Below are 12,956 nucleotides of genomic sequence, written 5' to 3' on the forward strand. Positions count from 1 at the left end.
AATACCCACAGAGCATCAGTCACTTCTAGCCAAAGAACAAAGCAGCGGCTGGAATGAGACAGGCAAAGAAGCAAGCAAAGGGATGGCCCTCAATGAAAAGAGTAACTGGCTGCTGCCATCAGGGCAGCAGAGACCATTCTAGTCTTCCCCCTCACAATGCTCAGCCCAGCACACCCAAGCCCTCCCCAAAGGAATACCCATTCCAAATCTCCAGGCTCCTTCAATCCATGGAAAAAGGTGAGGGAAGATGGCTCTTCTGCTTCACTTGGACAAATGGAGTCAATGCCATTTGGGGGCAGGAATAATACCAGAGCCTGAATAGGAAGGAGAAACCTGGGAAGCAGGAACAGCCAAGAGAGACTAAAGGGCAGAAGTAGGCAGGAAATCAGGTAGGAGTTTGCAATGGGACAAGGCTGCTAAAAAGGTTAATCAGTTTGGGAGCTGCATATACAGTGGCTTTATATCCCAGAGCAGGGAGGAGCAAGTTGCCCTTTATACACATCTTGAGACAGCCCACCTGGTCTACTGTGTTGGGTTTGAGCACCTCACTGCAGTGAAAATAACAGAGGAAGTATAGAGAACAACAGACATTATCAGAGGGCTAGAGGGACAAAGTTATGAGCAGAGATTAAGAGTGAATTCTGTCTAGCTTGGCTCAGTGATGACTGAAGAGGCATGGGGGTAGACATCTCATAGGTGTTTGTAAACCCGCCCCCCCCAGAGGAGAGAAGAATTGTGTGTGTGACACATGTGGGTATATCTAAGTAATGAGACCAAGAAAAAAATGGGAAAGGTTTAGAGTGAATCTCAGGGAAACCATTCTGACAATGGAGTATTGGAGGCTGTGAAATACAGAGGAAAGATTGAGGGATCTATTTCTTGGGGCATTTCAAACAAAACCACTAAAAATTGTCCTATATGGAACAATCCTATCCTGGCCCCTGGGAAAGGAAGTCAATGGTATAACAGGCCTTATCCATCTCCAGGGTCTACAAGAATCATAAACTCCCCCAGATAAGTTATTTTCTTTAAGTAGCATAAACTGCAAACCCTTAGCCGCACAACCAAAAGACCAGTGCGAGAAAATGCCCTGTGCATCCCCAGCCCAGGGAGTTTAGTTGAGCTAGTTCAAAGGCACAAACACAGACACATGGGAAAGCCAGCCGAGCAGCAATTTGTACATGACAGTGTTAGAGCCTTTCAGTGCTGCAGGAGTGAAGGAGATGGGGGTCACTCACACATATACAAACAGAGCAGTGATACCTGACGTGAGGATGTGAGCAGAAATCAGAAGAAGAAAGATGAGAAGCTATCAGGGGGATGAGAAAGTTGCTGAGGAAACAAAGAGGAGAAACTAAGTGCTACACGATAAAAATAGATACAGCTCTATATGGGGCCCATACCAATGTCCTAGTCATCAGGATTTTCAGTTCTTCTCTCCACCCTGCCCCTCCACATGGTGCATAGACAAGAGCTGTGTCCCTTCAAGCCAGACTCTTCCTGGTTCTATCCGTGACTGCCCAGGGCAGTGTTAGGGTCAGTGGGGAAGGACAGGACTCAGCCAAGGAACATGGGTCCAAAGGTAGAATTTTCCCTTTAAACCCAACAGCCTGGTGGCCAGCAACACTGTAAGAGGGACACAGGAGACTACAGGAATAGGGGGTAAGTTGGAGCCTAAGGCAGGTCTGCGCAAGTGGGAAACAATGAGGAACTGAGAGATGTGCTAGTTAAGCCCTGTGAGTCTTGCTTGGTAGCTTACTGCAGCTGCCCTCACCCATCCCAGGGATCTTCCTGGGACAGATTTTGGAGAGCTCTGGGGATGGGGATGTTCTCAGGGTTCAGGTACCTGCCAAGAACCAAGCACAATTCACTTTCACTATTTACATAGATTTGTAATGTTAGGACAGTTAGAAGTTGGTCCCGGAGGCCTCTAAGAGCAGCTCTTACCTCCTTCTTATAGCACAGCTGGTTGTACAAGGTCGGCTTGGGAATAGTTTCGATCTTCACCTCCTGGGTAGCTGTCCGGTATGACGGGTTACTGTAAGTCAGGTTCCCCAAGCCAGGGTCTGTGAACTTAGACTTCTTGTGTCTGTAGGAGGAGAAATCAGGAAGAGGAGGTGGAAGAACAAACAACAGAAATATCCAAAACACATGACCTGGTAGTAATGGGAGACTAACTACCCAGATATCTGTTGGCAAGGTAACACAAAATGTCCAGTAAGTTCTTGGAATGTGTTAGGGGACAACTTCTTGTTTCAGAAGGTGGAGGCAGTAACTAAGGATATAGAATCAAGTATAAACTAGCTAACTTAACAGGAAGGAATTGGTTGCTAATCTAAAGGTGTATGGCAACTTGGGTGAAAGTGATCATGAAATGATGGACTTCACGATTATAAGGAAAGGAAGAAGTGAAAACAGCAGAATAAGGAAGATGGACTTCAAAAAATCAGACTTTAACTAACTCAGAACTGGTAGAGAAGGCCTCATGGGAAGAAATTCTCAGCAACAGCAAACTATCTCGACGGTAAGGAAAGATAGAAAGACCAGTAAGAGGACAGTATATCTCCATTAGGAGCCTTTAATGACCTGAAAATCAAAAAGGAAACCTACAAAAAGTGGAAACATGGACAAACTGCCAAGGAGGAGTACAAAAGAATAGCATAAACATGCAGAGACAAAGTCAGAAAGTCTAAGACACAAAATGAGTTACACCTAGCAAGGGACATAAAAGGCAATAAGAAGAGCTATCAATACACTAAGAGCAAGAGAAAGACAAATGAAAGTGTAGGTCCTCTACTTAGTGGTGAAGGAGAACTAACAGAGAACTCTAGAAAGCTGAGGTATTGCTTACTTTGCTTCAGTCTTCACTAAAAAGGTTAATAGAATTAATTTAACAACAAGGGGGAAGGAACGCAAGCCAAAATAGAGAGAGAACAGATTAGAGAATATTTAAACAAGTGAGATGTATTCAAATTGGCTAGACCTGATGAAATTCATCCTAGTGTCCTTAAGGAACTAGCTGAAGCAATCTCGGAACTTTTACCAATTATCATTGAGAACTGATGGAGAACAGGTGAGGTCCCTGATGACTGGCGAAGGGGAAACATAGCAACTATATTTTAAAAGGAGAAACACAGAGCACCTGGAGAATTATAGACCAGTCAGCCTAACTTGGATTAGGAGAGAACAGGGTTATAAGGAATAGTTAAAATGGATTTGCCAAGAACAAATCATGCCAAACCAAACTAACTTCCTTTTTGACAGGGTTACTTGTCTAGTGAATAGAGGGGAAGCAATACTCATGATATATCTTGATTTTCGTAAGGCTTTTGACACAGTCCTACATTATAGTCCCATCAGCAAAATAAGGAAATGTGATAAAAATTATTATAAAGCATACAACTTGTTGAAAGACCGTACTCAAATCGTAGTTATCAATGATTCACTGTCGGACTATTGGGACATATCTAATGGGGTCCCAAATAGGTGGTATTGTCCTGGGTCTGGTACTATTCAATATTTTAATTAGTGACTCTCATAATGGAGTGGAGAGTATACTTATAAAATTTGAGGATGACACCAAGCTGGAAGGGGTTGCAAGCACTTTGCAGGACAAGATTAAAATTCAAAGTGACTGACAAATTGGACTGAAATCAACAAGATGAAATTCAGTAAAGACCAGTATAAAGTACTACATTTAGGAAGGAAAAATTAAGTGCACAACTACAAAATGGGGATAGTACTGCTGAAAAGCGGGGAGGGGGCGGGCTATAGTGGATCACTAATTTAATATGAGCCAATAATGTGATATGCTGTGAAAAACACTAATTTTTCTGGAGTATATTAACAGGAGTTTCATATGTAAGACATGGGATAATTATTCTGCTCTACTTGGCACTGGTAGGCCTCATCTGGAGTTCTGTGTCCAGTTCTGAGAGCCACACTTTAAGAAACATGTGAATAGATGATAGTGTGTCCAGAGGACAGCAGCAAAAATGATAAATGATTTACAAAACCTGACCAATGAGGAAAGGTTTAAAAAAACTGGGTATGTTTAGTCTTCTTTGCTCAAGACTGAGAGGGGCACCTGATAACAGTCTTTAAATATGTTAGGGGCCGTTACAAAGAGGACTGTGACTGATGACCAGAGGGTAGGTGAAGAAATAACAGGCTTAATCTGCAGCAAGGGAGACTTTGGCTAGATGTGAGAAAAACTTTCTAACTATACGAATATTTAAGCGCTGGAATAAGTTTTCAAAGGAGGTTGTGGAATCCCCATAATTGGAGTTTGTCTAACCTGTTCTTAAAAACCATCTGTCACAGACTGTCTAGGTTTACTTGGTCCTGACTCAGTGCAGAGGACTGGACTACATGACCTTGAGGTCCCTTCCAGCCCTACATTTCTATGATTCTGTCAGTAGAGAATTACGGTCCCACTGCCAAAAGGTCTGTTTCTACAGACAAGGCCCCAACCTAGTGACCAGAAAGCTCCAATGATCTATTTGTTCCCTCAAGCCAGAGGAGAGCCTGTTTCATCAGGTACAGGTGTGCCCTTCAGCTGCCTGTACAGCCACCATGCACTAGGGCCAGGCAGTCGGGTTGTCTCTCACTTACACCAGTACAAGTCAGAGGTGACTTCACTATTAGGCAATGGAGTCATATTAGTGTAAAACCCATAAGAGCAGAATCAGGTCATGGACTTTACAGAGACAGAGATCAGTAGAACAAAACAAGTGCCCCTTAGGAGAGGGTCACGCTCTGGAAGAGCTTGTGAGAGCAGCTGGCTGAAAGCGTTTGGAACGCACAGATTTACTAGACCAGCGTTTCTCAAACTGTGGGTCGGGACCCCAAAGTGGGTCATGACCCCATTTTAATGAGGTCACCATGGCTGGTGTTAGACTTGCTGGAACCTGGTGCCAAAGCCCGAGCCCCACTGCCCCAGGCTGAAGCTGAAACCCGAGCGCTGCAGCCATGGGCAGCGGGGCTCAGGTTACAGGCCCTTTGCCTGGGCTTCAACTTTGCCCCCTAGCCCTTGGTGGTACGGCTCAGGCTTGGGCTTTGGCCCCCAAACCCGGGGCAGCAATGCTTGGGTGGGCTCAGGCTTCAGTCCCCTGTCCTGGGATCATGTAGTAATTTTTGTTGTCAGAAGGGGGTCGCGATACAATGAAATTTGAGAACTTCTGTACTAGACGAGATCCAATGCCATGGTGATACAAATTCCATCACGCTCCTGCATATGATTTTCCAGACTCTCTATAACATCAAGCTAAACAGGGTTTTGCAGAGCAGGGAGCAGGAGGGCTGGGTGCAAGTGCAGGGGGTGGCTCTTCCCATATGCTCTTTATAAGGAGGAGGAGAACTTTAGGGCTCCCCAACAGACCTCAGTCTGCTCCCCAAGGTCTACGTGGGCCAGGGGTCTTCGTAAATAAAATGAAATCGTTATTATTACTGTTTCCAGATAATGAGATGCCTGTAGCCCCAGCGATGAAGGACCTTTGTTGAAAGTCTCCTTCAACCAAAAGACTCAATTCACCAACAACAAGGAAGAAGGGGACAGGATGGGAAGTGGGGGTCAGATACCTGTATATAATTAGAGCAGCAATAAGCAGCAGAATGACCAAGACACTCAGGAGGCCTCCAATAATGTAGGTGACATGCAGCCCTTCTCCTGAAAAAGAATAGCAAGGGTGAGAGGAGGCCCTTTCTGTGCCACTGGAATATGTTCAAAACTAGTGTAGCTGTGTGTGCATACATGTACACACCTATGTATTGGGGTTTAGCAGCCCAACTCTAGGGTGGATCTTGGCACAGCTTGAGCCCATTCTCTCCTCTTCAGGGAATCTGGAGAAGACCTCTGAAGTAGGGGTGATATTATTTTTCAAAGATAGGGGCAAGTTAACCCCCTTCTGCTCACAGCTTACTCCCTGGCTGGGTTAGTCTTCCTCACCAACCAGACTAGAGGGGGAAAGCACCCTTTGGGAGCTAAACTTGTTCCGCCTGAGTGATGAATGTGGGGGTTGGGGAACTCTGCTGTCCTTCAGACTAAAATCCTCTCCTCTGGCCACCTAGGGAGAGCCTGTTTGGGGCTGAAAGAGAGCATGACTGATTTTCATCCTTGGGATACTCCTTGTCCTGCTCAGAATGAGATTGAAGAAAGTCACATTTGAGTCCTGAACACCTTAGAGCGAAAGGCCCTGGCATAATCTGGAAGAAAGGTTCAGCTAGCAGAGAGTAAGGAAGAAGAACTCACCTGTGGTTGCCAGTACTGCCTCGTTCTTCCGGGTGCACAGGCCTTGGCCAATATCTTTGTCAGAGCAGCTGAAGGGCACAAAGACACAGAGTTATCATCTCGCTGCACAGAGCGGCCAGTCATCATCTGGGTATGGATGGAGCCATGCAGGATAGGGCAGGCTGCAGCTGGGAATGGAGGGTAAGCTGGGGGTTTGAGAAGGGGCATTATGATAAGAGATTCCTTTGCCTGCTCAAGTATACCCTTCTACCCAGATGAAAGAGGTTTCTCTGGACCTAACTATGTAGGTCTTAGAGTCTCCACACTCTTCTGTCGCACTGCAAGTGAAGCTGGGATCTTTGGACAGCTTGTTCACGGGACATATTCAAGAAAGGGCATTAGCGCTGAGCAGTCACTCTTCCCCTTCCCTCTACATTGAGGCTACATAGTGCTAATCTCTTAGGAAAGGAACAGAAGAAAAGCCAGCCCTGCAGAGAAAAAATTTTCTGCAGGGATTTTTATTCCCAGCAAAGAGAAAGAGGTATGTCTTTGCTTGCAGTTAATACCCCAATATGCGATGGGAGAGAAGTGGGCCAAGGGACAATGGCAGAAAATACTTTCTATGCATTTAATCATAAAAGTAAGACCTGCAGACATGCTGTTTGGTCCCATCCTAGCTATCTCTTCAGGGCCAAGGCAGGGCTGCTTCCAGGGCTCTGCCCAGTATAGTTTAAAATGATCAAAGCAATGGAGCTCCCACCCCCCCATCCCATGGGAAATCATTCTCCATGTTAAGAGTTCAGCAGTCATACATGTGAAGCACAGGGTACCATAGGCAGGGCCAAGAGGATTCCTGCACCTTGAACAACCAATCACACTTGCAGGCACATTTGAAAGTGGGCAGCAAGGCCTATGCAGCCCATGCCAGCTCCAAAGAGTGCTGGCTAGAGCCCTGCGCAGATAAAAATGTGGATCCGCATCCAAAAGAATCAACTTGTATCTGACCCGCAATCTGCCCTCTGTCTTTTATCCGCAAACCACACCAGCAGCCAGCTATCTCTCAGTGCCTCTTAGGAGCAGTGTCTGTGTGCAAGTGTACTGTATACAGGATCTCAAAAGTGGGGAAGCAGCTGTCTGTAGCTCCTAGCCTATGAGGCTGCTTCCTTGCCTTCTAGATCCTGTATTCCTCTCCCCTTTCTCCCCCCTCCCGCCAAATACAGAGGAAAGGAGAGGAGATAGATCAAGAGGCAGCTGTCTGTAGCTCATATGGCTTCCTAACTTACTTTGCAGAAGCAGCTGCCTCCCTCTCCAACTGACCTGATATAGCAATACTGAAGTCGGGAGTTTCCTAAATTTCTTGGCTGCTTAAACTGCATCAATAGGAGCTGGGGGATTTTGCTGCCTGTCTTGATCTATCACTGCCCCTTTCTCTGTATGGAGCAGGGGGAGGGAATATAGGATCTGGAAGGAAGCAGCCTCACAGGCTATGAGCTGCAGACAGCTGCTTCCCCACCTTTGAGATCCTATATTTAGAGCCCTGCACGAATACAAAATTTGTATTTACCATCCAATCTACAAAAATGGTCCTCAGTTATCCACAGATTTGCAGGGCTCTAGTGCGGGCCTCTGCCTTCATAGACAGGGTCTTCTGTGGCTATTTACAGGGTGTCTAGAGTTTGTATGGTCTCACTCTACCTTGGGGAGGTGTGATAAGGTGGTGGAAGCTGAAAGGGACATGCACATCCTGCATTTAACTCTCAAGTCCAGATTGCAAGCTGCAAAGTCACTCACTTTCCTTCTGTTGCTTCCAGGGATGTGTGGGGTTTGGTCGTTGCAGAGCCTGATCTGCCAGGTGAGGTCTGGCTCCTCTCGCTCATACTGGTTGTTTCAGGAACAGGGGGGACCATTCCAGGAACTAAACAATATAGACAGAAAAAGAAATATGAGCCTGGTTTTGTGAGACAGATGAAGAAGTCTGCTAGACCACAGATCACTTCCTAAATAGTGAGACCAAGAATTTGTGTACAGAGCTCAGATACCCAATGCCCATCTGCTCCAGCAGGAAGCAATGTAGGAAAGGTATTTGCAGCTCACAGCTGCTTGACTTACATTGTAGGGACTTTTGTAGGTTTGGAGACCTCCCAGATACCCTGCTTCTCAACAGGAGATGCTAAAGGCCAGGGTGGGAGTGCTGGCTGTGGTTCACATATGGATGCTATTACCCCAGAGAATCTCTCTGAACTCACCGGTGGAGCAGGGTCGTCCATCTGGTTCATCTGGACATGCACAAACAAAGTCAGAAACCCTGGCAAAGCAGAGATGGGTGCAGCCTCCATTATTCACTCCACAGGCATTCGTACCTGAAGGAGACAACCAAGGCATTAAACCTGGAGCAAGTGATCAGGTGAGGCCTTGATGGAGTTCAGTACACAAGAGCAGGAGCCTCACTTCCCTCTCAATCAAGATACACTGCTCAGAAGGCCAAGGAACTTCTGTGCCACATGAACCAACCCCTCTACCCCACAGTACTGAGAGAATGATGGAGAGAGCCAGGCACCAACAGATTACAATAACTGTGTCAAAAAGGGGCTAAAATATTCTGGAAATCAGCAGAGAGGAGCCCAACCATTGCATCCAAACAGATAAATCTTCGGAATAGACGCTTGGTGGTTACTACAGAGAATTCTTTCCCAGGTCTCTGTCTGGAGGCTCTTGCCCACATGCTCAGGATCTAACTGATCACCATATTTGAGGTTGTGAAGGAATGCCCAGGTCAGATTGGCAACGACCCTGTGGCCTTCCTCTGCAACATGGGGCATGGGCCACTTGCTGGTTTGACCTAGAGTAAACGGTCGATTCTCTGTAACTTGAAGTCTTTAAATCAAGATTTGAGGACTTCAATAACCCAGTCAATAACTGGGCATAGGGCAGGTGAGTGAGGTCCTGTGGACTGGGATGTGCATGAGGTCAGACGACATGATCATGATAGTCCCTTCTGGCATTAAAGTCTGAGTCTAAACTGATTGTTTAATAATTTGTTCCAGTATATTTTCCAGGTATCAAAGTTAAGCTGACTGGCTTTGATTCTCTGAGTCCTTCGTTCACCTTTTTAAAGATAGATACTATATTTGCCTTCTCCTGTCCTCTGGGAATTCACCCTCCGCTCCATGAGTTCTCAAAAGATAATTGCTTATGGTTTCCAAATTGCTTCTACGAGTTCCTTACAGACACTAGAATAAATTTCATCCGGTCCAGCCAACTTGAATATATCTAATTTATCTAGATGTTCTTTAACCTGATCTTTCTCTATTTTGGCTTGCCTTCCTTCCCCTTGTTGTTAATATTAATTATGTGAAGCATCTGGTCATAATTAATTCTTTTAGTGAAGACTGAAGCAAAATAGGGATGAAACCCCTCAGTCTTCTTCAAATTGTTTATTTGCTCTCCTTCCCTGCTAAGTAGAGGTCTACACTTTTCTTCATCTTTCCATTGCTCCTAATGTGTTTATAGAACCTCTTCCTATTGCCTTTTGTCACTTGTTAGGTATAACTCTTTTTGTTCCTTAGCCTGTCTGGCTTAGTCCCTACATGCTTGTGTTATTGTTTTGTAATCATCCTTAGCAATTTGTCCACATTTCCACTTTTTGTAGGTTTCTTTTTTTTTTTTATTTTCAGGTAATTAAAGAACTCCTGATGGAGTCATATTGGCCTTTTACTATTCTTCCTATCTTTCCTTCACATCAAGATTGACAATATCAAAGGAGCAACAGCAAACTCTTTGAGAAACAACCAGCTCTCCAGAACTCCTTTTTCTCTTAGCCCTGGTCTACACTGAAGGGGGGAATCGAGCTAAGTTACGCAACTTCAGCTACGTGAATAACATAGCTGAAGTCGACATACTTAGATCGACTTACCATGGTGTCTTCACCAAGGTGAGTCGACTGCTACCGCTCCCCCGTCGACTCTGCCTGTGGAGTACAGGAGTCGACAGGAGAGCGCTTGGGGGTCGATTTATCGTGTCTAGACTAGACAAAATAGATCGATACCTGCTGGATCGATTGCTGCCCGCCGATCCGGCGGGTAGTGAAGACATACCCTTAGAGTTTCTTCCCATTGAACCTTACCTACCAGTTCTCTGAGTTGGTTAAAGAATTTTTTTTTTTTAAGTCCATCTTCCTTATTCAGCTGCTCTCACTACATCCTTTCCTTAGGCTCATGAAATCTACCATTTTATGATCACTTTCCCCTCAGTTGCTGTCCACCTTCAGATTTGCAACACAATTCTCCATTAGTAAGACAAGTCTAAACTGACCGTCCCCCAGTTACTTCCTCCACCTTCTGAAACAAGAAGTTGTCCCCAACACGTTCCATGAAATTACTGGCCATTTTGTGTTACTTTTTCAAGAGACGTCAGGGTAGTTCAAGTCTCCCATTACTATCAGATCTTGTGTTTTGGTATTTCTGTTATTTGTTCTGGACATGCTTCATCCTCCTCCTGATTTGGTAGGCTGTAGTAGTCTCCTACCATGACATTGCCCCTGGTTTTTCCCCTCCTTATCTTCACCCAGAGACTTTCAACGGGCCTTCCTCTCACCTCCTTTTGGACCTCAGAACAAGAATATATATTCTGGATGTACAATGCAACTCCTCCCTTTTTTCCCTGCCTGCCCTTCCTGAATGAGGAAAGACAGGCAGTTATAAGGAAGTTATAACATAGGCTTCCACAGCTGAAATCTTAGAGATGCAGAGAACGTGCCCAACCAAGACTGAGGGAAGAGTCACAGTTTGTAGGCCACACAAAGGGGGGTGAGTGGAGGGCAAGGGCTCTCTGGTGAGAGACTGCACTCATTAAACATGCCAGAGTACCTGCAACCTGCTTGGCAACAACTAGCAGATGCAGCAATTAGGATCACCCCATATACCTGTCTGCCTCTGTGGGGAGACCACAATGATATCCATTAGCCCCTCAACATTAGCCAGGACAGTCTCCTTGTTTCGGCCTGAGTATTTGTCCACTCGCTGGATAGATTTGGTTTGCCAGTCAGTCCAGTAGATCCACCTGTCCTGCTGCTCAGAGGGAAAAAATCAAAGGCATTAGAGCATTTGGTCACATATATACAGGAACTGCAACAAGAGTATTCATAGGGCTTAGGACTCCAGACAAATCCCCTTCCCAGCCTAACTTCCCTCTTCTCAATGTCAATCAGGAGCTTCCCGCATCCCCTCAGCCAAACTCTTTTTCTAGAAACAGCCTTAGGTAAATCTCAACCCAAAGAGGAACACACCAGATCCCCCACTACCCCATATATACCCAAGCAGTCTGTACTATCCCCTGTGGAGCCTGGCTGTACAGCAGTCACTGCATTCACCAATACCAGCAGGCTCCTTTTTACCTGTGTCAGGGCAAAGGGGTGTGAAACCTGGCTGACCAGGACCTGGCGTAACTTCCCATTGAGATCAGCACTCTCTATACGGTCAAGATGTGCATCCACCCAGTAAATCCTATAGAGACAGGGAAAAGAGATGAGACCAAACCCCACTGTTAGTCTTCTACCCATACTCACACGTCACACTTCTGAGTCACTCACTAGCCCAAGATGCCTCAGATCAGGCAAAACTCTTCAGAGGATTGAGCTAAAAAGGCTCAGGTGCACTACATATCTTACTCAGTTCTCCTGGGTATGACAGCATCACTCCCACTCTTGAACTGACCTTCTAGTATCATAGTCTAATGTCAGTCCATTGGGCCAGCCCAGGTCAGTGTTGATTAGAATTTTGCGCTCAGAGCCATCCAAGTTTGCCCGCTCAATTTTAGCGATGTGACCCCAGTCTGTCCAGAAGAGGTACCTGAACAGAGACAAGGCAGATGCAAGAGACAGGTAAGCTCCCAGAGGATGGGGAAGAGGCAGAAGGACAGGTATGAGACTTTGCATTATTAAGTCCACTAAAAACTTTACTTGTGGACTAAAACAGCTGAGTGTACATTTTTCACTAAAAGTTCCAGTTTTGTTCACTTATCACACCCCATTTTCCCAATCTTGGCCCGCATCACTCCAAGCTGGACCTAACTCTTCCCCAGCCGCTAACATCATCCCACTCCAAACAAAGGCAGCCCAGTCTCCAGGAACTTGCCAGACTCAGACCACACATCCTTCCTTCCTCCCAGATCTCCCTCCCATTGAACTGGCCTTGTACATCCTGACCTCCCACATCTTCCCCTCCACTTGGCCCTAAACCTACCCCTTCTTGGGAAAGGCAGCAATTGCTCGGGGTTCATCCAGGCTGTTATTAATAAGCACTTTTCTGCAGCTGCCATCCAGTCTGGCCACTTCAATGGTGTTGCGACCTGTGTCAGTCCAGTACAGGTTCCTGGCAACCCAGTCCACTGCCAAGCCATCCGTCGTCTTCAGCCCATGACCAATGACGGTCTCCATGCTGCTGCCATTCAGGTCTGCCCGCCTGGGGAAATCAGTGCCAAACAGGATAAGGCATAAGAGGGCTCCTCATGATCCTTCAAGTCTCCCTGTGCCATTCTTCTCTATCAGTGGGACCACCAGCTCTTCCCCCCCAGTTCCCATGAAGGCTACATGTGTCTCCAACAATTAGTTCAGTAACACAAACTGCTGTAAGAAGAAAAGGAGTACTTGTGGCACCTTAGAGACTAACAAATTTATCTGAGCATAAGCTTTCGTGAGTTACAGCTCACTTCATCGGATGCTGTGTATGCT

At 46.0% G+C, this 12,956-nt stretch overlaps 1 protein-coding gene across 1 annotated transcript in view; it reads right to left on the reverse strand.

The window, feature by feature from the left end:
* LRP4 (LDL receptor related protein 4) overlaps nucleotides 1-12,956 on the reverse strand; it is a 104,794-nt gene that overhangs the window by 3,170 nt on the left and 88,668 nt on the right. The window contains exons 29-37 of the mRNA XM_073348230.2: nucleotides 12,469-12,687; nucleotides 11,941-12,075; nucleotides 11,622-11,730; nucleotides 11,151-11,295; nucleotides 8,476-8,589; nucleotides 8,021-8,144; nucleotides 6,251-6,318; nucleotides 5,581-5,668; nucleotides 1,948-2,089 (exon numbers count right to left, since the gene is read on the reverse strand). Coding sequence (XP_073204331.1) covers nucleotides 1,948-2,089; nucleotides 5,581-5,668; nucleotides 6,251-6,318; nucleotides 8,021-8,144; nucleotides 8,476-8,589; nucleotides 11,151-11,295; nucleotides 11,622-11,730; nucleotides 11,941-12,075; nucleotides 12,469-12,687 — 1,144 coding nt within the window. The remainder of the gene's footprint in view (nucleotides 1-1,947; nucleotides 2,090-5,580; nucleotides 5,669-6,250; nucleotides 6,319-8,020; nucleotides 8,145-8,475; nucleotides 8,590-11,150; nucleotides 11,296-11,621; nucleotides 11,731-11,940; nucleotides 12,076-12,468; nucleotides 12,688-12,956) is intronic.

Source organism: Lepidochelys kempii, chromosome 6 (assembly GCF_965140285.1).
Source record: "Lepidochelys kempii isolate rLepKem1 chromosome 6, rLepKem1.hap1, whole genome shotgun sequence".
NCBI lineage: Eukaryota > Metazoa > Chordata > Testudines > Cheloniidae > Lepidochelys > Lepidochelys kempii.